The 25,179-nt window shown below is 41.7% G+C and overlaps 1 protein-coding gene across 1 annotated transcript in view; it reads left to right on the forward strand.

The window, feature by feature from the left end:
* The first annotated feature begins 22,062 nt into the window (after positions 1-22,062).
* The window catches only part of UNC5C (unc-5 netrin receptor C), a 383,793-nt gene continuing 380,676 nt past the window's right edge, over positions 22,063-25,179 (forward strand). The window contains exon 1 of the mRNA XM_047797984.1: positions 22,063-22,518. Within this exon, the coding sequence (XP_047653940.1) occupies positions 22,395-22,518 (124 nt within the window). The 5' untranslated portion in view covers positions 22,063-22,394. The remainder of the gene's footprint in view (positions 22,519-25,179) is intronic.

Raw genomic sequence — 25,179 nt, forward strand, 5'->3', positions numbered from 1 at the left:
GCTGTGGCCACCGGCCTACGCCAGAGCCACAGCAACGTGGGATCCGAGCTGCGTCTGCAACCTACACCACAGCTCACAGCAATGCCGGACCCTTAACCCACAGAGCAAGGGCAGGGACCGAACCCGCAACCTCATGGTTCCTAGTCGGATTCGTTAACCACTGCGCCACGACGGGAACTCCCAAGATCTTTCTTTAATAGTAGTCACAAAACGAAACTAGTATTTAACTTTAATAATTGTTTCTAGTGAATGGAAATATCAAATCATTGCCATTGTCCCAATATATAATAAGTATAAATATTTAATAATTCAGGAAAGACCATCAAAGAGTGAATTGGGAATTTAAAATTACTGGGTGCCTACTATATGTCAGGCATGGTGAGAAGCACTATAAAATCTGGGGAATGAGATAGAAAGATCTATGATTCCATGACATTTTTGTTTAGTTAGAGAAGACAAAGATGTCTGGTGGCGTAAGGGTGACGGCAGAAACAAACAGGAAAATGTGATGAAAAGTGGAGATGGAGGTGGAACCCTCTTTAGGCAGCTGATCATGGAAGACCTCTGAGCCACTTGGGGGCAGGAAGTTTAGTAATGAAATGAAAGATCCCCGCTAAGGCTGAAACATCTTTGATCTACAAGATCGTCATCCTTTTAAATGACTCCGTCTAATTTTACAATGTCTCTTGCCCTCCTATCCTTTTTGAAGAAGAGGCAAACAATTTCTTCCTTCTGCATTTCCTTCTATTTCTTTTCTTCTGCCAGATCATCGGTTTTATTTTATTGCTCAGTTAAATGGAGAAATCTAGCAGTCTTATAAATCGAGATTTATCTTGGGAGATTACGGCAATAGGAAGACTGGCAAAAGTCAGAACCAGTAATTCAGCTAGCATTGGCTAGTATATCTGATATGGAAAATCTCTGTGGGAAGGATGGGGTCCCACACCAGAGCTGTAGTGTTCCCAGAGAAAATGTGGAGTTGAAAGGCCAGAATTAGCACCAAATCCAGATATGATCTGAAAAAGCAGACCTACACCAAAAAAAACAGGGCAAGTTGGAACACACGATCCTTCTGTTACTTTGAATGCAGGTCCCAAATGAATGGATGTCTAGATTGGTATATTTCTAAGCTATTATGCAGATCAAATGCTGTAGTATTTGGGGGAGGACCCCACTCTGTCAGAGACTGTGCTAACATCTGGGGATACAAAACTCAAAACCATGGAAGCTATGCTCTGTCTTCACATAGAGAAGTAGGCACAAATATGTAAATAAATAATTTGCCCAGGGAAGGAGTGATTCTCTCTCCAGGAGGGGTCAGTGATTATTTCAGAGACTAGAAGTGGGCCAATTTGGCACATGCATGGTAATTTAACAGAAAACTCCATAACAAGTGTATATTGAGTTCTCTCCTGATCATGAAAGTGTTGTTCCACTCCATGAAATAACACTCTTGTCCAAGTAGCTTGCACATAGTACACGTATAACCATCTTTGAATGTGTGTGTTTTTATTTCTTATTTATTTATTTTTTGGTCTTTTGTCTTTTTAGGGCTGCACCATGGCACATGGAGGTTCCTAGGCTAGGGATTGAATCAGAGCTACAGCTGCCAGCCTTCGCCAGAGCCACAGCAACACCAGATCCAAACTGTGTTTGTGACCTACACCACAGCTCACGGCAATGCCGGATCTGTAACCCAGTGATCAAGGACGGGGATTGAACCACAACCTCATGGTTCCTAGTCAGATTCATTTCCGCTGTGCCATGAAGGGAACTCCTGTGTGTATTTAAACACTTGTTCTAACTGCATTACAGAAGGGCAGTCACAACCTACCCCTCAAATAACACTGTTCTCTACATGGCAAGCTGGTTGCTGTCTTATAACCATTTTTATTACAGTCATTTTTAGGCATCTAAATTCATATAAATGGACATTGCATCAATAATCAATTGTATAGAAAATTTAAAATTACTAGAAATGTATGACAAACCCACACCAAATATAATACTCAATGAAGAAAAGCTGAAAGCCTTCCCACTAAAATCTGGAACAAGACAAGTGTGTCTACTATTACCACTGCTATTCAACATAGTGCTGGAAGTCCTAGCCACAGCAATCAGACAAACAAAAGAAATAAAAAGCATCCAAATAGGAAGAGAAGAGGTAAAACTGTCACTGTATACAGATGACATGATAATATATATATATATATAGAAAACCCTAAGGACTCAACCCAAAAACTACTTGAACTGATCAACGAATTCAGCAAAGTAGCAGGATATAGGATTAACATTTAGAAATCGGTCGCATCTCTGTATACTAACAATGAAATATTAGAAAAGGAATACAAATATACAATACCTTTAAAAATTGCACCCCAAAAAATCAAATATCTGGGAATACATCTGACCAAGGAGGTGAAAGGCTTATATGCCGAGAACTATGAAACATTAATCAAGGAAATTAAAGAAGATATGAAAAAATGGAAAGATATTCCATGCTCATGGATTGGAAAAAGTTAATGTTGTAAAATTGGCCATACTACCCAATCAATCTACAGGTTTAATGCAATCCCAATCAAATTACCCATGACATTTTTCACAGCACTAGAACAAACAATCCAAAAATTTATATAGAACCACAAAAGACCCAGAATTTCCAAAGCAATTCTGAGGAACAAAAACCAAGCAGAAGGCATAACTCTCCCAGACCTCAGGCAATATTACAAAGCTACAATCATCAAGACAGTGTGGTACTGGTACCAAAACAGTCATACAGAACAATGGAACAGAATAGAGAACCCAGAAATAAACCCAGACACCTGTGGTCAATTAATCTTTCACAAAGGAGGCAAGAACATAAAATGGGAAAAAATTAGTCTTTTCAGCGAATATTGCTGGGAAACCTGGACAGCTGCATGCAAAGCAGTGAAACTAGAACACACCCTCACACCACGCACAAAAATAAATTCAAAATGGCTGAAAGACTTAAATATAAGACCAGACACCATCAAACTTCTGGAAGAGAACATAGGCAAAACATTCTCTGACATCAACCTTACAAATGTTTTCTCAGGTCAGTCTCCCAAGGCAACAGAAATAAAAGCAGAAATAAACCAATAGACCTAATCAAACTGACAAGCTTTTGCACAGCAGAGGAAACCAAAAAGAAAACAAAAAGACAACCTACAGAATGGGAGAAAATAATGTCAAATGACGCAACTGATAAGGGCTTAATCTCTAAAATATACAAGCAACTTACACAACTCAACAGCAAAAAAGCCAACAACCCAACTGAAAAAATGGACAAAAGACCTGAATAGACATTTTTCCAAGGAAGATATAAGATGGCCAACAAGCACATGAAAAAATGCTCAACACTCCTGATTATTAGAGAAATGCAAACCAAAACTACCACAAGATACCACCTCACACCAGTCAGAATGGCCACAAATAACACATGCTGGAGGGGGTGTGGAGAAAAGCGGACTCTCCTGCACAGTTGGTGGGAATGTAAGCTGGTACAGCCACTATGGAGAACAGTATTCAGGTACCTTAGAAATCTATACATAGAATTACCATATGACCCAGCCATCCCACGCTTGGGCATATATCCAGACAAAACTTTCCTTAAAAGAGACACATGTACCCGCATGTTCATTGCAGCTCTATTCACGGTAGCCAAGATATGGAAACAACCCAAATGTCCATTGACAGATGATGGGACTAGGAAAATGTGGTATATATACACAATGGAATACTTCTCAGCCATAAAAAAGAACAAAATAATGCCATGTGCAGCAACATGGATGGAACTAGAGAATCTCATACTGAGTGAAGTAAGTCAGAAAGACAAAGACAAATACCATATGATATCACATATCTGGAATCTAATATACGGCACAAATGAACCTTTACACAGAAAGGAAAATCGTGGACTTGGAGAATAGACTTGTGGTTGTCAAGGGGGAGGGGGAGGGAGTGGGGTGGTTGGGGAGCTTGGAGTTAATAGTTACAAACTATTGCCTTTGGAATGGACTAGCAATGAGATCCTGCCGTGTAGCACTGGGAACTATGTCTAGTCACTTATGATGGAGCATGATAATGTGCAAAAAAAGAATGTATACATGTATGTGTAACTGGGTCACCATGCTGTACAGTAGAAAAAAAAATTGTATTAGGGAAATAACAATTAAAAAAAAAGTGAAGTTGGAGAAATAAAAAAAATACTTTGTAAATTAGGTCTGAAAAATAATGTAATATGTAAAAGGACTAACAATTTCCAAATTCAAAAAAAGAAATTAAAATTAATGGAATTATTACTAAAATTATGAGAATTATTAAACCAAAATTTATTTTAAAATAAAAACATGTCTCAGGATGTAAGTCAGAAAATTATGCATGGCTGGAATAAACAGATAATCTGAAGAAGGAAAATGAGACCACATTTTGCTTCAGACTCCACAGCCTGGCTACTGATTAGGGAAGACCTAATTTGGGGAGGTTTGTACAGATTTAGAGGGTATAAAGAAATTGGTGTGAAGCCTTCTAACTTTGATCTCAAAGGGAAAGAGCTATCTGGGTATCCCCGTGTGTCCTGAGGAAAGATACCATCCAATGAATCCATCAAAGACCCAGGAGGGCATAAGTTAAACAAGATGGTTACAAAGGCAAAGCAGCACCTTCCAGAAGGGATAGAAAACAACAGTTTTGAAACACAACTGTGTATCTACTCTTAGTAAGATAGTCATGCTGCCTTATAATGTAGCAAAGATACTTTTGAGGAAGTCCTATTGTCTCAATGGTTTTGAGAGAATAAGGCTGCTGTCCATGCTTTGGTAAACACGTGAAAAGAGGGAATAAATGGCAGCATGAGAGAAAAATTCCATAGTGAAATGGACTTGATCTATAGGTGAGAGCTGGAAGTGGAGGGCGGAAGATTCATGAGCACGTGTTCAGAAGTGTCCCCAAAATATCACCCTGCCCTCTGCCCTTGACTTTAACAGTGTCCTTAGAGAGGACTGATTAAACCTTGGTATCCTGGCCCTTCGATGAGGTAAAAAGAATCAGGAGGAGCTAGAGAGGCAGCTGGTTTTAAGATGTTAGCAGGATTGATGGTTTGATATTTCATCAAAGTCCTATACAGATGGTCCACAAGTAAATCCCCAGATGTGAGACATTGATTCCTGCATAAAAATACTTCTTCTCCACCCTGCTTAGAGGGAAGCAAGGACTTAAATATCTATGCAATCATCTATTCTTTAATGCATTTCATAAATATTTATTGACTACCTGCTGCATTCTGTGTTTTCTGCCGATGGCCAGAGAAAGGCAGTGCTGCTGTGAGGCTGCTATAGGCAAGCATCAAATCCAGCAGACTGTCCAGACACTCCAAACACTTGCGGGGCGGGGGGGATGTCCTGCATTTCTAGGTTCCTTGGGCAGGCAGATGTGCACCACACTCTGCAGGGCCTGCCATTGTATGGCTTTCCCTCTGCTGAACTTCAGACAAGCCTGCAGACAGGAAGCAGCTCTATCACTCAAGATGTCACTAACAGATTTGCAAAAGATTTCTCCAGTCTCTGAAGTCTGAATATGGACACTGAATGATGGAAACGAAAGGAAAATAATAAGGAAGAAAAGAGTAATTTTGCAGAAGAGAAAAGAGTGAACTAAAATGGAGATTTCAGGGTGACGTAAAAGGAAAAGCATTGAACTTGGTAGGAGAATCATACTTATTTTGCACTTTCTCTATCCCATCTTTCTTATTAGACCATTTAATGTCCATTCACACAGTGATGCCTGATAACTATATTTATTCAGGTTGTATCATTCTATATTTAAAGATAAGTCAACCCAAGTTTATTTGGCTGGGCTCAGTAACTTACCCCAAATCATATCCAAAGCTAATATGGGAGTTCCTATTGTGGCTCAGCAGGTTAAGAACCCAACAGAGTGTCCATGTCTGTGAGAATGCAGGTTCCATCCCTAGCCTCGCTCAGTAGGTTAGGGATCCTCCTTTGCCGCAGCTACCACATAGGTTACAGATGTGACTCAGATGCCATGTTGCTGAAGCTGTAGTGTAGACAGGCAGCTGCAGCTCCAATTTGACCCCTAACTAGCCCCAGAAATTCCAGATGCCACAGGTGCAGCCCTGAAAGGAAAAAAAGAAAAGAAAGCTAATATCAGAAGTGTTAACTGATAGCAGATATCTCCTATTCCAGGATCTTCCAGTATGACCAGAAAACAGAAGACATGGTTATTAGCATTGATTCTGTCATTAAAACATCTCGATTTGGCCAAGTCATTCCGACGTTCTGCAGCCCCATTTCCTTATCTATAAAATTATGTCCCTACAACCTAATTCTAATCATGATAGAAAAATCAGCCATGCTTTGGCTCTTTATAGAATATAGATGGAGAGAAAGGGGTGGGAAGAGTGAAAGGAGATGAAAGTGGTAGGGAAGTGGGTGGTAGACGGACACAGTATAAGAGACTAAGAACGTTAGAAGGAATTGGGAATCCCAGGTTGCAAGAGGGGTACAATTGTGAAAGTGTGTGTGAGAGAGAGACAGGGAGAGAGAAAGAGAGAGGGAGAGAACTACTGAAGCATTACCTGTGAATGGAGCAAAACTAGTGACAGAGAGGTATGTGGCCTGAATTCCAGGAGCAATAGCTGGTTATATGCCCCCTCTACACACAGTCACCTCACCGCCACCACCACCACACACAGCAATTACTAACCTTGAAAATCAAGGCAAGTTGCCTCACAAGGCAAACAAAATGCAGAGACCCTTGTTAGCCAGGTGGCATTTGGCCTGGAAGACAGACATGCCCTCAGCACTAAGGCCAGATTTTCTACGCCCCAGCACTGTTGTGGATTCTGGCATGGTTCTCGTTGGCTCTAGGCCTTTCCTCTCTCTGCATAGATCGTCCCCTCCAGGAAACAGGTGAGCTCAGACCTGAGCCAGAAGGGCTCCTGCAGCCGCTGTTCTCAAACCTGGACTTTATAAACACAATCTTTCCTGAATCCTGCTCATCCAGTTCTGACAGTGTCTTCTCTCTTTGGGTACTCCCCATTCGTCTGATTACAACACCATCTAAACAACAACAACAAATGGAATTCTCCTCCCAGCTTCCCGAGAACAGGAAACTTTGGTACCTCTAGGGGAACAGAGGCAACCCCTTTTGTGTGTAGCAAAGGTCATTTACCCCAGGTTGGAAACCAGGGTAGCTGTTTTTGTTTTTTTTGGAAGTGGATTTTTTTTTTAAGTTTTATGAAAGCACAGTTGATTTACAAGGTCGAGCTCATCTCTGCTGTACAACAGGGTGATTCAGTCAAACCTACACAGGGTGACTTTCTGGCACTTCTTCGTGACATCCCTCACTTCTTTGGATTCAGTGATCACCTAAAAGTCATAATGGCTTAAATGCTCAGATATCTGCGACTTCTTCCTCCTTTCCTTTAGTTTAATGAGATCTTAGATTTTAAGAATGCCTAAGAATTACTGGGCAAATTCATATACACAAAGCATGTGACTCTTCTTCATAATTGATTTAAAGGATTTTTCAAAGGTACTTTTGGTACTTACCAAAATGTACTTATTTTAATTATTCTGAATTTTGACTCTTCCTTCAGTGGCGCCACTAATAACAATTGCAAATGTGCTAACTTGCATTATAATGCCGTATATGTGTGATCCATTTTATTGTGACCTCTATGTGTGGAAACCAGCCCCAAATAAAAATTACGTTTGGATGACCATGTGAAGCCTGCTGTTTAATGCCACCATACAAATGGGAAAAAATGTAGTATTTGAACTAATCAGAGGTTTTAAAATGAGTCCATTTTCAGATATTGTTGGAAGTTTCAGGCTTTGAAAATTATGACATAAAATGCAAAGAAATGCAATCAGACAAATTTCTACCAGGAAAAAGCGTTCATTTTTTGCTCAGCAGCTCAAATCAGTGTCGACATGACATTTATGTATCTTTAAGCTTTAAATCAGTGCTTCACAGTGGGGGCGAGGTAGGAGGCTATCAGAATCACCCAGGAAGCCTTTCCAACTCCACCAGCCCTCCTCCTCCCCTGGTCCCTCCGCCCCCTGAGATTCTGTCTAAGATGTGTCTCTGAACTTGAGTAACACCATCTGTTCACTTACAAATAGGCATTTTTATCTCCAAAAGGGCAGGTTTCTGCACATGAGCCTCTAACATGGATGGGGCGGGCGGGGGCAGGAGGGAGAGGGTGGCAGTGGGGGTGGCTGAAACATACATCAATGACATAGTCTTTCAGTTGAATGCTGACATGGTAAAAAATGGATGTGTCTCTATTTTCTGAGCGATACATTCCATTGGCGAGCCCCTGGACTAATGAGAGGAAAATTGCTCCTTTAAATACTCATATAGGTCAGTAAGCTTCATTCTGAGAGTGTTCTATAAGTTCAGCCTGCATTTTCTGTGCGATTTCCATAAATGAGATGTTCATTTGTAGGATGAAGTAAAGGAGTGTGGCCGACTCAGCTCAAATCAGCTACTGCTATTAGGAAAACATGGTGAGTGAGTGACATCAACTGTATTATCATAAACGGTGTTAAAAGCCATTTTTATTATACACACGTTTCCCGTAGCTGAAATTCCTATGACAACTGTGTCACAGTCCCTGAAGTGTAATTTTTCTCCCTTTAAAAAACATTGCGAGGCTTGGTAGATATTGTTCTGTTCTCCACGGAACTGACCTTCGAGGCCTCCTTTGCTGCAAGCGTTATCTTGACTTTGTGAACATAAGGTACCGACATAAACACATACGCTGCTCACATTTTTATACTGTAATCCCATATTTGAATCATTTTATTCTAGCATGCGTTTGCCAAATTTTTGGAATATGGAAAATGTTGAGTATTTTGAAGTAAATATTCATAAATTATCATTTTCATTTTTGAAAGTAAAAATATTCATCTGAAGGGAAGTAAGACATTAAAGTACTTAGGGAATTAAAATAGTCAAAATGTTACAAATATATTTGACATGACAACTTTTTATATCAGCAAAATGACTAAAAGACTTCTGAAACCTCTTTGATACTTATTTACTGAAATATAGTAGTAATATTTTACGTATAGGTAATATTTATAAATGGCTTTCAATCCCATGCATGGTTAGTAGTCTTTATGTGAATCAGTGTGTTCAACTCTTACAACAGTTTTATAAAGGGGGTACTATTAGTATCCCAATTTATAGACAATTGTGCTGATGAAAAATATGAATTTTTCTAAAGTTACAAGGTTCGTGAGGGGGAGAGCAGAGATTAGAACCCAGGCATTTTTGCTGCAGAGCCTGCGCTCTGAAACACTTGATGACTCTCTAGGTCCACTGGTGCTCCTGGGCTCATCCTTGGGTGAGTCCTGCTTGATGGTCCTGCAGGAAACAGTGATTCATTCCCACCCATCCTCATGAGTGAATACTGGGAAAGTTACCATGGCTTTCGAAGGGCATTCCGGATGCCTCTCTGACACAAAATTGTCTTTGAAATACAAAGTAATTTCCCTTTAATTTCTTTTCCCACAGAGGTACATCATGTTGATATAACGTGATCTTGCTGTCTCCTCTTAATCCATAGATTTCTACATACGTCCTCATATGTAGACCTCAGGGAACATGATAGAAAAATGACTTGATGTTCCAGCTCTTCCTTTCTCTCTCTGCTTTTTGCCAGAATATCTGGAGATAGACATGGTGAAATTTGGACTTTCAGGCTTTTTTTTTTACTTCCCCATATTATATCCTCGAAATCAACAAGTTCAGTAGCCTTGAGTTATTTAGAAGTGGCATCTTCTCTACACTCTAGAAGCTAATTTAAAAACCCATTATTTGGCTACAGACATAGGAATTTTATCTTGGTGTTCAGGACTAAATATGAATTCTTTCCCGCATACATTTCTGCTCTATGCATAAGTATGTCCATTTCCAGTAACCTTTCCCCTCTTTCTCAGGTAGACAAGTGCCTTGAGATGACAAGGAGGCTATTCCGGTCTTGAAAAGGCAACAGAGAAAAACCCATGAACACAATTAAAACCGCTATCCATTTACTATATGTCAGCCAACAGGTTAACTGTTGTTAAAGAGTCCAAGGTGTCTGAGACCCAAAACCAAATCATATAAATTAGTAGAAGGAAACTGTATGTTTATGGAGATAGCAATAGAAGGTGATAAAAATGCACATGGACATCAGAGGAAAAAATGCTATAGCACCCAGGGAAAGCTTGATACCTGGGTTGGTATTTACACTAGACTTTGAAGCGTGGTTAGTCTATTTGGGAGGAAGGAAATTTCAGGTAGATTAAGGCTCTTGAGAAAATGCAGAGCGTCTCAAAGGTGTCAATTTTCCAGTTTGTGACCAGACAAAAGAGTTGATTACTAGGAGAATGCAAGTTGGCTATGGCAAGGGCTTAGAGGCAATGGTGCAGCCCCAGTGCCAGGCTCCAAATGCTAACACACCTCCTCAGATAACTTATTTTCAATATTTTCGAGAGATTTTAGCCTTCTCATATGTTCAAACAGGTTTTCAAGCTATTTGGCCCTATTTTCTACAATCATAAATTTGCTCAGGAGATTCCTCCTAACGTCTAATCAGCACAATTTGTAGCCTCTGGTTGGAGTAATCAATATAGTGAAAAACAAATCATTGCATATAAATGGTTTCCTTGGGGGTTTTTTTGTTTGTTTTTTGTTTTTGTTTGTTTGTTTGTTTTGCAAATACTGCTTTCATTAAATACGTTCATCTGGCATTACAAAGGCATTTTTGTTGATGATGACTACATGACACATTTAGTTGTACAACTTCAAGACACATGTATATTAGTATATGCACAAAAACTAGCATGAATTTTTTCAGCTTCACAAAAATTAAATTTTAACAGGGGAGTTCCCGTCGTGGCTCAGTGGTTAATGAATCCGACTAGGAACCATGAGGTTGCAGGTTCGATCCCTGGCCTTGCTCAGTGGGCTAAGGATCTGGTGTTGCCGTGAGCTGTGGTGTAGGTCGCAGACACGGCTCGGATCCTGCATTGCTGTGGCTCTGGTGTAGGCTGGTGGCTATAGCTCTTATTAGACCCCTAGCCTGGGAACCTCTATATGCCGCAGGTGTGGCCCTAAAAGGACAAAAGACAAAAAATAAAAAAATTAAAAATTAAAAAATTAAATTTTAACAAAGTTTTTCCCATTGCAAATATATGGAACTTAGCTTGTTAATTGTCCTTTAAAAATAATTAGCAATGGAAGAGTCATCCACATATGTAATTTTCTTGCATATAAGCAAAAAGAAAAGTAAGTTAATCATCTGAAATCCTATCACCATGGTTAGTCACAACGTTTTATTTTTTTACCAGAGATTGGCAAACATTTTCTGCAAAGTGTCATATAGCAAATATATTAGGCTTTGCAGGTCCTAGAGTCTTAATCTCAACAACTTAACTATATCATTGCAGCAAAAAACAACCAAAGATAATGCATAAACAAACAGATGTGGATGTGTTCCAATTCAGTTTTATTTGCAAAAACAGAGAGTGGGCTTGATTTGGGCTGCAGGCTGTAGTTTGTCAACTGTGGTATACACACTCTCAGAATTATTTTCCTTGTAAATACACACATGTGCATATACCCACATGCCTACCTGTTTTTGCATATATTTACAAATACATATTTTATATTCATACATATACATATATGTTCATGTGTGTATACATACTCTTACGTGTGTCTATTCACAAAAAGTTTAGGAAGATCTACTTGCAAAATTCCATGGGGTTTTGCAAGCAGATTTTCCCTTAAAAAATATTATTGAACCAGAGTATAATATTAAAAGCTGTAAAATATTAACTGGATAACGATATCACAATTTATTTTCCTAATTCTGTGTTGTGTTTTTTTTTAATTCAATGAATTGTATTATATTACAGTTATACTACCACCATCATAACCTAATTTGAGAACATTTCCATCCCAAACCCCAAGCCCATCCCTCCCCACCAATCTGTCCCCTTTGGTAACCTTAAGTTTTTCCAAGTGTGGGAGTCTGGGAGTTTCCATCGTGGTTCAGTGGTTAACGAACCCAACTCATATCCAAGAGGACGTGCGTTCAACCACTATCCTTGCTCAGTGGATTAAGCATCCAGCGTTGCCGTAAAAGTCTGTTTCTGTTCTGCAAATAAGTTTCCTTGTATTTTTAAAAAACAACATGTCCACAGATGACAAAAAATATCTATGAATAATGAGGTCCCCTTTAATCTCACTAGTGTGAAAAATGCAAGGTGAAATGTACCTTTGAGCATAATAATAATAAAAAGGTCTTCCTGGTCCTAACAAAAAGTAAAATGCAAACAACAACAAAAATAGCATGGATTAAATTAAAATGCATATAAATTACTATATCATTTACTCAGTTTTAGATTTATTTTTTCATTATGTAATCACTCTTAGGGTCATCTAACAGGTCTTGGTTAGGTAATATTGGTGATTCAAATATTATTACGGTAGGGAAAAATTCTTCTTGGGAAACTCAAAGTCTAGAGGAATGTCACATGTAAACGAGGAAGGCAATAATATCAAGGACGTTATTCTTAACTGTACCTCATTTGTAATATTGTCATAAAACTTAACAGTAAGTTGCCCACTGAATGCTATTCTACCATACCAGGCTGTTCTTGGCCAGTGGGACCATCTGGTGGACCATGGAGGTAAATTTTCTGAACAGTTGTTGGTTGCTTCCTCACTGCTAAAGTCCATCTTTTTAACTTGTTTCACACAATTCTATTTAAAACACCTTTGGAAAATTCTCACTTGAATTATTTTTACTCCTTCTTTCTTTCCCTGAATGTTCCATTCGTTTTGCTCAACTTTATCAGAAAAAAAATACTCTTCTTCTTTGTTCCTTGTTGTTTAATCTGTTAACCAAAAAACAAACAAAAGGCAGTCATGATCAACATGAGTTTAGTTAGCACCAGTCCAATATCTGTGTTAAAGAAAATCACATTCTCCAATTTCCAATGGAAATTAAACATAAAGTAGGAAGAATGGCTTCATGCTGGAGAATAGTTGGAAATATCATGAAATGAACTCAGGAATCTCGGTAGTACTTTTTTTTCTTTTCCTCATTATTTATACCATAAGCACAAAGATCGAAGATCGAATGTTTTCCCTCTTATCTGATTGAATTATAAATGATATTGCTTTATTTTTTGGTAGAGCTTCATCCACTGTAATATCATTGTTTTTTACACATTTACCTGATTAACATGATTTCGTGACCTGAATTCTAGACCATAATTTATTATGCGTTTCTATAAAATAAAGCGCAACACATTTTTAACAATGAACTCATAAATAAATTCAGGAAAATATTTCAAGTAAAAGATCTCTAATATATAATAACTGATTTGTTATATATTACAAAACTTTCTTATAATTTTTCCTCATTTATTCTTTAAATGTCTAGTAATTACCTTTTCTGCACCGGGCAAACTATTAGGAACTATGGGGAAAAAAACAATATGGTTATATAACCAAAATGTTAGTAAATCATTACAATATTGCCTGAACAATCCACTTCAATTCTCAGTGAACACAAGTAGTCCTAAGAAATTAATGTGTCCCTCTCACCCGTTAAATCTTATTTCTAATTCTTTAATGCCTTTAATTAAGTTGAGGATAGTTTACTGTAGCAAGTAGCTTTTCAGGATTACATAGTTTATTCTTAATTATATCATGAATATTTAATGATACAAATTTATCTTCCTATGTTCTGGAATTAGTAACCCAACATCCCCACTGAACACCACCTCCACTGGCTTTTTGTCTGCTACTTGTTATGTTCAGGCTCTCACTGCTTTTCGTCTTAATTATTAAAGACACCATGACTTTTCTTCCCCCTTTAGTTCATTTTGCACCTTAATACAAGACATATTCACAATAGCATCTCCTTGTTCGAAAGACTTTTGGTACCTTTCTAGTATATTCATAGAGTACAGGATATATGCATATAAATACATAATGTACATATGCATCTAATGTTGGATAGATCACTTAGCAAACTACTAAAAGCCTTTCAAAAATTAGTCCTACCTCCCTATCCAAATTTACCTTGCTGTATTTGCCTGCATCTATATAAACATGAGTTCAGATCCCAGTGTGACACAAATTTAGCCAGGCTAGTTACTTAACTCCTCTAGGCGTTGACATTTTTACTCATACTTAAAACAGGGATGTTAATATTATCTACTTCATAGGGAGTATTGTTGTGTGCATCAAATGAATATATATAAGATGCGAGACTAATGGGTGTTCAAAAACATTAACTGTAAGAATTTTTTTAAGTTATAATTAGCAGTTACATTATGCACAATGCTTTCTGGGCTCCAAACAAACCCACTCAGTATTTGACATCCATGCTCTACTCTTCTTTCCTGCTTTTGCCCTAGGTGTTTCTTCCGCCTGAAATGCCATCCTTTCCAGGTCTGCAAGCATCAGTTCTATTTATCCTTCAAGGCCCAAGCCTATGTGTTCTCATTTAAGACGTCGCTGAGCATTTGAATTTGAAGTAAGTGCTCTTTCTTTTCCCTCCTAGAGCCACGTTTTCATGCCTCTCCCACTGTACTCTCCGTCATCCTATTTAGTTCCCTATTCTGTCTTACTTTCTGCTGGTTATTAGCACCACCACAGGGGAGATGGCCATCTGATTTATTTTTAACTTAATCTGAGAACATGATTTCTCTCACTAGGCACTGCTTGCTGTGATAATGCTGCATAAAAAAAAAAAAAAATCACCCCAAGAGTTCTGTTTGTGGCTCAGAAGTTTAGGAACCCAACTCGTATCCATGAGGATGTGGGTTTGATTCCTGGCCCAAGCGATCTGGCATTGCTGTGAGCTGTGGTGTAGGTTGCAGATGTGGCTGGGATCTGGCATGGCCATGGCTGTGGCATAGGCTGGCAGCTACAGATCTGATTTGACCCCCAGCCTGGGAACTTCCATATGCCTCAGGTGCCCTACTTTACGTGTTCACATTGTTCCTGTTTTTTATAACAAAGAAATTAAAGTGCAAAGAAGTTTCAGGAAGAGCTGAACAAATGAGTTTGATAAATGGAGACCTAAGTCTTTATTTCCTGATTCAGAATTTTCCCACCATGCCATAAAGTATCTTATTTCTTCAATCTATAATGTGAAAAAAACAACTGTGGTCCCATGTGGCAAATAAAATGAAATGAGATGTATGAGGAGCTCTAGTCAGCAAGAAATTATAATATCTGCCCCTGGTAATATTCTAAATTGCAAATTCTCTCATTTTTCTTCAAATTTTTATTGGGCATGGCATTGTTTTCTCCCTCTTACAGCAATTACAGCTTGTGACACAAATGCAGAAATCATCCTGGACTTTTCTTTCTCTCCCTGTATTTCTTCTTTCTATTCTCTTTCTACTTGTCCTTTTCCCTTTCTTCCTTCCTTTGTTTCTTGCATTCTTACTTCCTGCTTTCCCTCTGTCTCCCTTGTTAGTCTTTCATGTCATTTCTCCTGTTGCTTGTTTGGTTTTTGGCTTTATTTCTTTTTTGGAAATACTATCTCTGCACCTGAACTGTAAAGTCCTTGAGGAGAAAGTACTATCTGAGTGCTATACACATCCCATGTTTTCAACAAATGCTCTCTAGTAGACTGAAGAATACAGTATATTCCATCCTTTTATTTCCCAGTCTTATAGAAAACAGCCCTCCCTATTACTCAACCAAAGACAGAATCACTTTCCATCTATTACAGTTCTCTAACCCGTCATCTTCTGCCGACGTGTCTTTCTCTTTGGGCTGTCCTCTTGTCCCTCTTCCCCAGCACCAGTGAGTTCAACCTAGATGACCAGGCCAGCCGTCACAAAATCCTTTCCTTTCCAAAACAGTCCAACACACAAGACTTTTCTAGGTGGGCCATTTGATAGGTTATTGAGAACATGCAAACTGCTTGGGCTGAGAACTTTCAGAGATGTTATTTGGAAGAAACCTATGCTGTCTTCATCTCCTGGGCCTGTTTTTCCTTTTCCTGCCTGGAACATTGATCATGATACCAGGAGGTGGAAAAACCATCCAGAAACGGTTATGGAACATGGAGCCAAGCCTTGAAAAGAGCATAATTAAACTACTTTAGTCCAAAGTGATCCTGAACTGCCCACTCCCAGATTTCTTATTGTTAGAGAGAGACACACCTTTTGTGTTAAGCTTAGTATTATTGATACACACGTGTTTAAGTCTTAAAACTAGGTAATTTTCTTCTCAGATACCCCTAGCTAAGATTTTCTTATATCTTTGTATCTCCGCAACATTTTGGTACTTAGATGAAATCCTTTTGTTTTTTCCTCCGTATTGCCCATTAGACAGAAAGCCTGTAGTGCACAAGGACACTTACTCATGACAATTCTTCCCAGGGGTCCTGGAATGAAGCCTCAGTAAAACAGGGGCTGAGTGAAAGTTTTCTGAATTGAACTGAGTTGAGTTGAACTTAATTGACTGGCACTGAACTGAAAGGAACGGAAGTAAATAGTGGTCAATCCTGTCAGTCAATTAATGTAAAAAGCAATCTACCAGGAGCTGTTCTTTAGTCCCCCTTAATTAATGCTCTTCATTTGGCACAAAGATGTGTTGTGGCACAAAACTCACGCCTAGAGAAGAACTCATTCTCTCCCCTGCACACCACAGGATGGGCATAGTTATCTCGTCTGCCTGTCATCCATTCTCTTGGCCTCTATTCTTTCATATTAACCTTCCTTCTTCGTATGTTCATTTTCTTCTGGGGAAACCCCGTCTCTTCCCACTGTCAGTCCAGGTTTCCAGTTCCCAGGAATTGGCATAGGATCCAAGCCTTGCCATTCAGTATATTCCAATCATTTGGTGATTGAGATGGTGATTGGCTTAGGTTTGGGTATGTGTTCCAAGACAGGTCAAGGATGTAATTCTGGGATTTTGTCAACTAGATGGGAATGAGCGTGTTCTTTTGCTGAGACCGATTATGTCAAATACAGTGTAAACCTGGAGCTGCCAGGCATCCCAGTGTGGACATCACTGGGTTGTAAATAAAGCCAAAACGGAGGTGAGCAGAACTAAGAGATTGGAAGCAGTTGGGGAGGGGCTAAGTCCTATGAGTGGTGGCATTTGACCACGAGATCTAGAATGTGTTCCCTGAAATCAACCTGGGAAAAGTTACTAAACCCCTGTTTCCTCATGTATAAAATAGAGATAATAATAACACCTAAGAAAGATAATTAAATGAAATAGCACATGTAGAGAGTTTAGAACAGTACCTAAGACACAGTGTGTGATCAATAAATGTTAGCCATTGTTAATATAAATACTTTTATCCATGTCTTTGGAGTTATATACATCAGTAATTATCTTTTAGGCTTAAGCTGGTTTGAGTTGGGGTTCTATCACTTGCAACCAAAAGGGCCTTGTCTAATACAATTAATATAAAGCATAAAGCCCCAGAGCATACAGGTTCCTGGCAGGCCAAATGCCCTTCTGTGGGCAGAGGCAGAGAAGGGGCATTGAATCAATTCAGTCTGGACCATCTGGCTCTCCTTGCTTGATGTCTACCAGTAATTTTACCTGAGGTCTATGAAACCCAACTCCTAGTGAGTTTCCTCTTATTAATATTACTAATATTTACAAAAATCCCCCTATGTCTATGTTGCCAGTTAATAATTTCTCTAAATATATGATTTATTTTTTAAAGTATATAAAAGTACAAAAAGTGAGGAATCGAACACATGAGAGAGATTAAATGAAAGAAAATATTTCTATAATTAATACATCTTCACTTTTTTTTACTTCCTAAACCTTAAGCTGGAAACTTTTCCATACTAGTTTAGAGTAAATAACATTGTAACTAAGGAGCCTACATGCTAAATAGCATACTTTTCTTGGTGTAGATTTCTGGAGGGATATGCAGGGGATTTGCATGCTTAATTCCCATTAGCACCTGTCACTGGGATTTATTATCCCAGAGTTAATGCTCCACTCACTGCAGCCAAGAAAAAGGAAGCCCTTGTACATGGATTTAAATGACGCTTTTTATGTTTCAAAATGAGATGAATTTCAGTCTGTTCCTTAAACACCTGCAGTATTCCAATCTTGAAAAAGTCATATTTAAACTCATTCTTGGGGGAAATTTGCCCAATTTGATTTTATTCAACAACATGAAAACCCTATTCATAATTTGAAATTTTGTCCCAAGGAAAAAAAAAGAAGGTTTTTTTTTGGGGGGGGGTTGTCTTTTTGCCTTTTCTAGGGCTGCTCCCGTGGCATATGGAGGTTCCCAGGCTAGGGGTCTAATTGGAGCTGTAGCCGCCAGCCTACGCCAGAGCCACAGTAACGCCGGATCTGAGCCACCTTTGTGACCTACACCACAGCTCACTGCAATGCCAGATCCTCAACCCACTGAGCAAGGCCAGGGATCCAAACCCACAACCTCATGGTTCCTAGTCGGATTCGTTAACCACTGAGCCATGACGGGAACTCCCCAAAAAGAAGTTTTAATAAAGGACTTAGCTCCGATTTAGGATCCGTTGGCTCTCATTGATCTCGTTTATTAAATATTCCAGAAGTGTTTATTGATCACCTATTATGTGTCAGGCAGTTTTCTAGGTTCTGGGTATAGATCCTGGAAAGTACTAAGAAAAAAAAAAAATTCTTCTCCTTAAAGAAGCATACATTCTATTGGAGAGTACCCAGCAGATACAGACACACACACACACACACACACACACACACACACACACACAACACACACACACACAGAGCTATGTACACTTAAACTACACATTTATGTGTTTTTATAAAATAAGCACTATATGAAAAATCAAAGCAGGTAAATGCAATTGTGGGTAAGCTATTTTAGGTAAATTGGTCAGAGAGGGTCCCTCTAAGCAGTGACATTTGAGCCCAGATTTAAGTGAAGAAAGTTAGTAGTTCCATGCTCGGAAGTCTATGCAACACTGTATTCATTATCTTTTCCATGAAGAAAAAACTAGGCAGGATGTTGCTATGTAAAAGCAAGTTTCATCTGCAATCACAGATTGTAGGAAAGTTGCCTGCTTGGTGAAGTTGATCAGTTTGCTGGTTCTTTCCTTGTTCTCTTGCACTCACTCTTCTCTCCCTTTTCCACCTCATCTCTACATACCATTTCTCAAAGGATTCCTGCTCTCTGTAGGCTGAGTTTTGGTACTCAACTACTTTCCCCTTCTTTTCTCTTACTCTTTGTATCAGAGAATTAATTAATTAATACTCTTTCTATTCAGAGAATTAATTTTATGCACCGTCTGTCATTGGGCACGTCAATGACAAGTAGAATTTCGTGACAATTTAATTCTACTTAGCTAACTAGACTTTGAGGATTCTTCCCTACTGAGCCTTTTTGACAATCAATCAACCAATACTGATGGAGCACCAGCTACATATTTGGCTCTGTGTTTGGGGCAGGGGATGTAATGATGAACAGGCAAAGTCTCTGCCTTAGAAAGAATTAAATAAATTCTCCTTAGAAAAGGTAGGCAATAACATTGCAAATGAATAAATAAATAAAATTTAGATGTTGTTAATATAATGAGCACATTGTGGAAGTTTCTTAAGCTGCTGTCCTTTTTGGAAAAATTATAAAGACAAATATGAAATATAATCATAACCCCTACTAGTGATGTCATCCTTAAAATAAAGGATGGCTTATGAGTGGCCTAGCAACACTGTCCAATATAGTAGCCCTAGGAGTTCCCACTGTGACACAGCTAGATCAGCAGTGGTGTCTCATCTCTTTAGCACTGGTACTCAAGTTGGATCCCTGTTCTGGCACAGTGGGTTAAGGATCCAGTTTTAGGCCACAAATGGCCAGGGGAATCAACATATCTGGGGGTGGCCAAAAAAGAAAAAGACAACAACAACAAAAAAACCACAATATAGTCGCCCTAGCCATGCGGCAATTAACATTAACCAATTACATAAAAATAAAAATGTTCAACTCACACTAGTCACATTGCCAGTACGCAATAGCAATATGTGTCTAATGACTACCACTTTGGAAAGCACAGATACAAACATGTTTCTCATTGCAAAATGTTTGTCGGCCAGCACTCAGCTGGTATGCAGCTGATAGGAACCTTTTGTCAGTGATAAGAACAGCAGCTAACAATTTCATGTGTCAGGCATTTTGCATGTGTTGAACTCATTTTTCTCTAACAAAACTCTAGAAGATAGTTGCTGCTACTGGATCCATCTCACAGATAAAGAGACTGAGGCGGCTAGCTTTATTGATTTATTTATTTGACATTTGTCAGCTAGTAGTAGGAAATGCTAAGAATTAAACCCAGGGCAGACTGACACAGGAATCTCTTACCGTTTTACCCAAATATCCAGATATCTTGGTATGGGGAAGCTGAAGAGGGTGAAAAGTGATTTGGGCAGGCTGTGTGCCTCCACAGAAATAAGAACTGGCTTGATTTTTCAGTGTCTTTGCCAGGGATGACCTTTTTCCGATCTACCAGACTCATCCAAGACAAGTCTTATCAGCAAGAGGTTTAGAAGGAGCTTGGCAGGCATAATCCTGGAACTTTGAAACCATTTAATAAAATATTTCATAGATGAAGAACTGAGACATGCAGTTTAGCTGCCCTGCCCACAGAATGAGTTAGGACCACAGCCAAGATTAGACTACAGCTTCCTGCCTGTGTGTGTGTGTACACATTGCCTCTTTGTCACCAAGAGCTTAAAATTTCCTTGATAAATTACTTAGAAATGTAAAAATCTTGGGAACTGGTTTTCTTCTTCCCAGGTCAGTGTGCCAGTGTGTTTTGAACTTTTAATCCATCCACTCTCCTTTCATCCGGGCTTTGCTTATTTTATCCACCCATTCTCACACTCCCTCTGCATCATTACAACAGGGATCCATAACTCAGCTACCCAGACAATTCTTTCCTGAAGAAAAAAATAATAAATTAAAAATGCATAGCAGTTTGAGTCCTTCAACAGACTGTTAGGAATCTGGAGAACCTGTCAGAGGATCCACCCTCACTTTAAGTGAGTATTTACAAATTTTGTTGTGCAGTGTTTCTGGGAGTTTCTTCTCGTATCATCTCACCACGCTTTACATACTCAACCTTGCCAGTCACCAAGATGCACGCCAATAAAGCTCCGTTGGAAAAGAAAAAAAAAAAAATGTTTTCCTTGAGCTTTTAGTTTCTGTTCCACCACGGAGAGATCACGGGCGCCCAGCGCATCAAGCGGTCTGAGGGGCGCTGACAGCCCCCAGACTGCAGCGTGTCGGGGGCGCTGCGAAAGCTTCCTGCCTCTTCCCTGCCACGCAGGACTTCAGCTGGAGCCCGAAGCCGGCTCAATCAATCGCAAGACCCAAAGTCGCAGAGCGCGTCCCGTCCCGGGGAGTCTGGCATGGGCTCCGGCGGCGCCGCGGCGAAGCTGGCAGGCGGCAGGCTGAGCTCCACCGGCCACTGCCAAGCAGCTCGGGGCGCGCCCGCTGCGCTCTCGCAGTCCGGGTCTGGCGCGCCGCGGGAGGCAGGCGCGCTCCCACCCTCAGAAGCTGCCTCTTTCCTCAGGTCCCTCTCGCCTCAGCTTCCTCAGCTAAACCAACAGCCGCTCTCCACCTCCGGCTCTGGGCACGCAGCTCCCTCCAATCCTTGCTTACATAACGCGGGCGGGCGCGCTCCCGCCGCCTCTTCCCCTCCGGCGGAGTAGGGCTGGGCCCTCCACGCCTCCTCGGCTAGCGCCTCCGCGCGCCCGTGCGCCCCGCACTGGGAGGTGACCCTCCTGGGCCACCCAGCAACAGCGGCAGCAGCCTGGACGTCTCTCCCTCCGCGTGACAACACAGATTGGAGACGGGAGCGGCCTCCCAGTGCATCACTCCCTCCCTCCGCTCCCCGCTCCTCACTCTCTCTTGCACTCCCTCCGCCCCAGCCCCCCCGCCCCCGCCCGCCCCCGGTGCCTGTGTGTGTTTGGCACCGGCAAGGGGACCCGGGGAGCAGTCCAGGCTCGGCGCGCGGCGGAGCTACGGCTGCTCTCGCTGCTGAGAGGCGCGGCGCGGCGGCCGCCTTGCGCCTCCCCGGACTTTCCAAGTGGGGGCAGAGCAGCCGCTCGCGGAGCCGCCAGTTAGAAGGCACGGGGAAAGAGAGACCTCCAAACTCCTCCTCAGCGTCTCCTCTCCACCCCCTTTTGGCCCCTGCCCTTGGAGAAAGTGGAGTGTGGCGCTTGGTTGTCTTATTTCTTCAGACAGCTTCGCGGAGCACGGAGTCAGCGGCTGCCCTGTGGGGCTCTCCGCTGTTGGCGCGCCTCTGTGTGTGGTTCCCCCAGGCACACCTCTGTCGACGATGAGGAAAGGTCTGCGGGCGACAGCGGCCCGCTGCGGACTGGGACTGGGATACGTGCTGCAAATGCTTGTGCTACCTGCCCTGGCCCTGCTCAGCGCCAGCGGCACCGGCTCGGCCGCTCAAGGTAAGGGGGTCCGCCGATCTCCGCAGCCACCTCCCTTCGCCTCCTCCTTCCGTCCTTCTTCCTCTCCTCCTCCCCGGTTCTCCTGGCTTCGCTAATCCCCCTCGTTTCTCTCCTCGGCAAATCACTTTCAATTCTACTTTCCCAACTATTCAAGAAGCTTTGGTTATGATGTTTAATCGATCCTCCGAGATGGGCACGGATGGGCCGGGGACGCACGGGGTGTGGACGCACGTCTGTCCCTGGGCATGTGGACGCCTTGGTGTCGTTTACACTTTCTGCTCCAAACGCACACGTTGTTGCGTATTGTGCAGCCCGAGGTTTGGAGAGACACTGAGTGCGGGTGGCAGCGTGGCATGCCCTAGATGCACCCTGATGCGCAGAGGCTCCCCGCGCTGTGCCGCGTCTGGGAGCCTGGGGAGTCTCTGAGCACGCCAGGCGCGGAAGGGCGCTCAGCTAAGGAAATGTGTCCATTACGGCCGAGGACCCGCCGGCGCTGGTGCCCCTCGGCTGCTGCTCGGGGCGCTGTGGCGATACACCGCGCACCGGGACCCGCCACCCAGCCCGCCGCAGGCCGCGGGGTGTGCACGCCTCCGCTCTCCTACCCCCTCGGCGTCCCCCACCCAGCGGGCGACCGAGAAACTTAAAACCCCAGAGCTCGGAGGAAACCGACTGGTCGTTCAGACCGAATCCGAAACTCCCCGGGGTAACCGGCCACTTTATAACTCTGGCATTTGAATTTAATGCGTCTGAGCTTTAAAAGAAGTGCCCGGAGCCCTGGGCAAAACCGGCGTCGGGAGAAGCTGGGCCAAGGAGTTGAGGGTGGGGAAGGGAGGAGGGGAGGCACGGGAGCTAAGGGCGTCCTTCTTGCCCTCGCAGTTTGAGGTGGTAGAGGCAGATCCCAGCCTTCCGAGCTCCGAGCTGAGCGGAAGGGAAACGGAGAGGAAAGACTCCACGGGGTTTCTGTCGGGTCACCTGGGTCCCCAACCTTCTGGCCAAGCTGAGCGCCCACCTGGGTCTTAGCGCCCAGTTTGGTGGTGGTTGCTGGCTCCGGGGACGGCAGTTTAGCTGTTCTCTGGGATGGGGGCGCGGGTGCAAGAAGCTTCTGCAGCGTTTCGGAGGTCATCCAGGCATCCCATCATCTCGGTTACACTCTTGCCAAATTTGGAAGGCAGAGGAAGTGCAACGACAGCCTCAACTCCCCGGGAGATGCTCAGACACTCCGGAGCTTAGCCGCAGCATTCCCTCTGCTCAGGAAAGGCGCTGGGGGCCCGGGCTTTGGAGGTGGAGCGGAGCGCTGAGAGTAGGCTAGAGTCTGGGTGGGGAGGTAAGTGATTAGCGAGGCTTTGTGAATTAGCCATAGCTACTTCGGGAGTAAATTTTCCTGCTGCCTGGCTAAGTAGCCACGCTCATAAATCCTTCCTTCCCTCCTTGCCAGATGCCTCCCTTCCCCGAGGTTCTGCTGCCCTGATTTTCTTATTCATAATTCCAGAGCTCATCTGTCTGTCCATTTTACAAAGGAATCCCCATTGAGAAGCATAAACTTCTTGTTGGTTTCTTGAAATTGGAAGGTCTCAGGAAAGGCAGCTGAGGGTGCTTAGAGGGATGTTTGGAAGTTTAAGTGAGCAACCTGATGAATTGTTGTGGAATCAACCGCGTGACTCCCAGTGGAATTCGCCTACTGTTATTGGGAGCACAAAGGACTCAGCTATAGGGTGGGGGCGGGGGTGGGAGTGAGAGAGGGACAGGGCGGTGAGGGAACTGTTAGTTAAAGTCCCCAAAGATGCCACACAGGCGATGTAGGCTCCCTGCCGAGAGCTTACTACAGCCAAATTAAAAAGACTGGAATAGGAAGAAAGATCAATATAGATAATCAAACAGGAGATTGTAAGTGGATTAATATTGAAAGAAGAAAGGGGAAGAGAGTAAAAGAAAAGACGCTCAGGATAGAATGAGGGTTTGCTACTTACACATTTTTCATCTTATAGACCTGGAAGTCAAAGATTGTGGATTTAATCTACTTTTCTGATCTTGAGTGGAAAAATATAATGTATTCTTCTGGGTGTCTGCAATTCAGTGCCTTTTCTCTCAGTTTAGTTTATCGAGCTCTTTCAGTTCCTGGTGAACAAACTATTTATGTTTGAATCTTGTGGTCTTTGAGAGACATTATTCCACCACTTTTATCTTTGTTTTCCTCCATAAGCCAGGATACCAGCATTCCTGTGTTGTCTGTTAGGTGTCAAAATGTAGAAAGCACCAAACTACTTTCAGCTGCTATCACTACCACTCTGATCTGTTCCTCTAGCCTGTTTACTGTTGAACCACCAATATACTTTCTTCTCAGAATCACACTTATATAATGGCCTGGTAGTCAGACCTCTCTTTCCCTCTGATTTCTTCTCTTTTCACTTCTCTCGTTGGACTGTATCACTACGGAAATAAGGGATGCTTTTGCCCCCTCAAAGTACGATTTCCTTGTGCTGAGAACTTAAAGATGGAAATAAAATATTCTTTATGAATGGAATTATGTATGCAATTTAGATAAGAAAGTTCATTTAAGCACTTTACTATGAGGATAAGGTTTTTATTCTGTTGTTAGAGAGATACTAGAAAAAAATGGAAGTTTTAGGGAATATGTGTCTCTTTAGAGGGAGCCAAGGAAAT

Source organism: Phacochoerus africanus, chromosome 10, assembly GCF_016906955.1.
Source record: "Phacochoerus africanus isolate WHEZ1 chromosome 10, ROS_Pafr_v1, whole genome shotgun sequence".
NCBI classification, from domain to species: domain Eukaryota; kingdom Metazoa; phylum Chordata; class Mammalia; order Artiodactyla; family Suidae; genus Phacochoerus; species Phacochoerus africanus.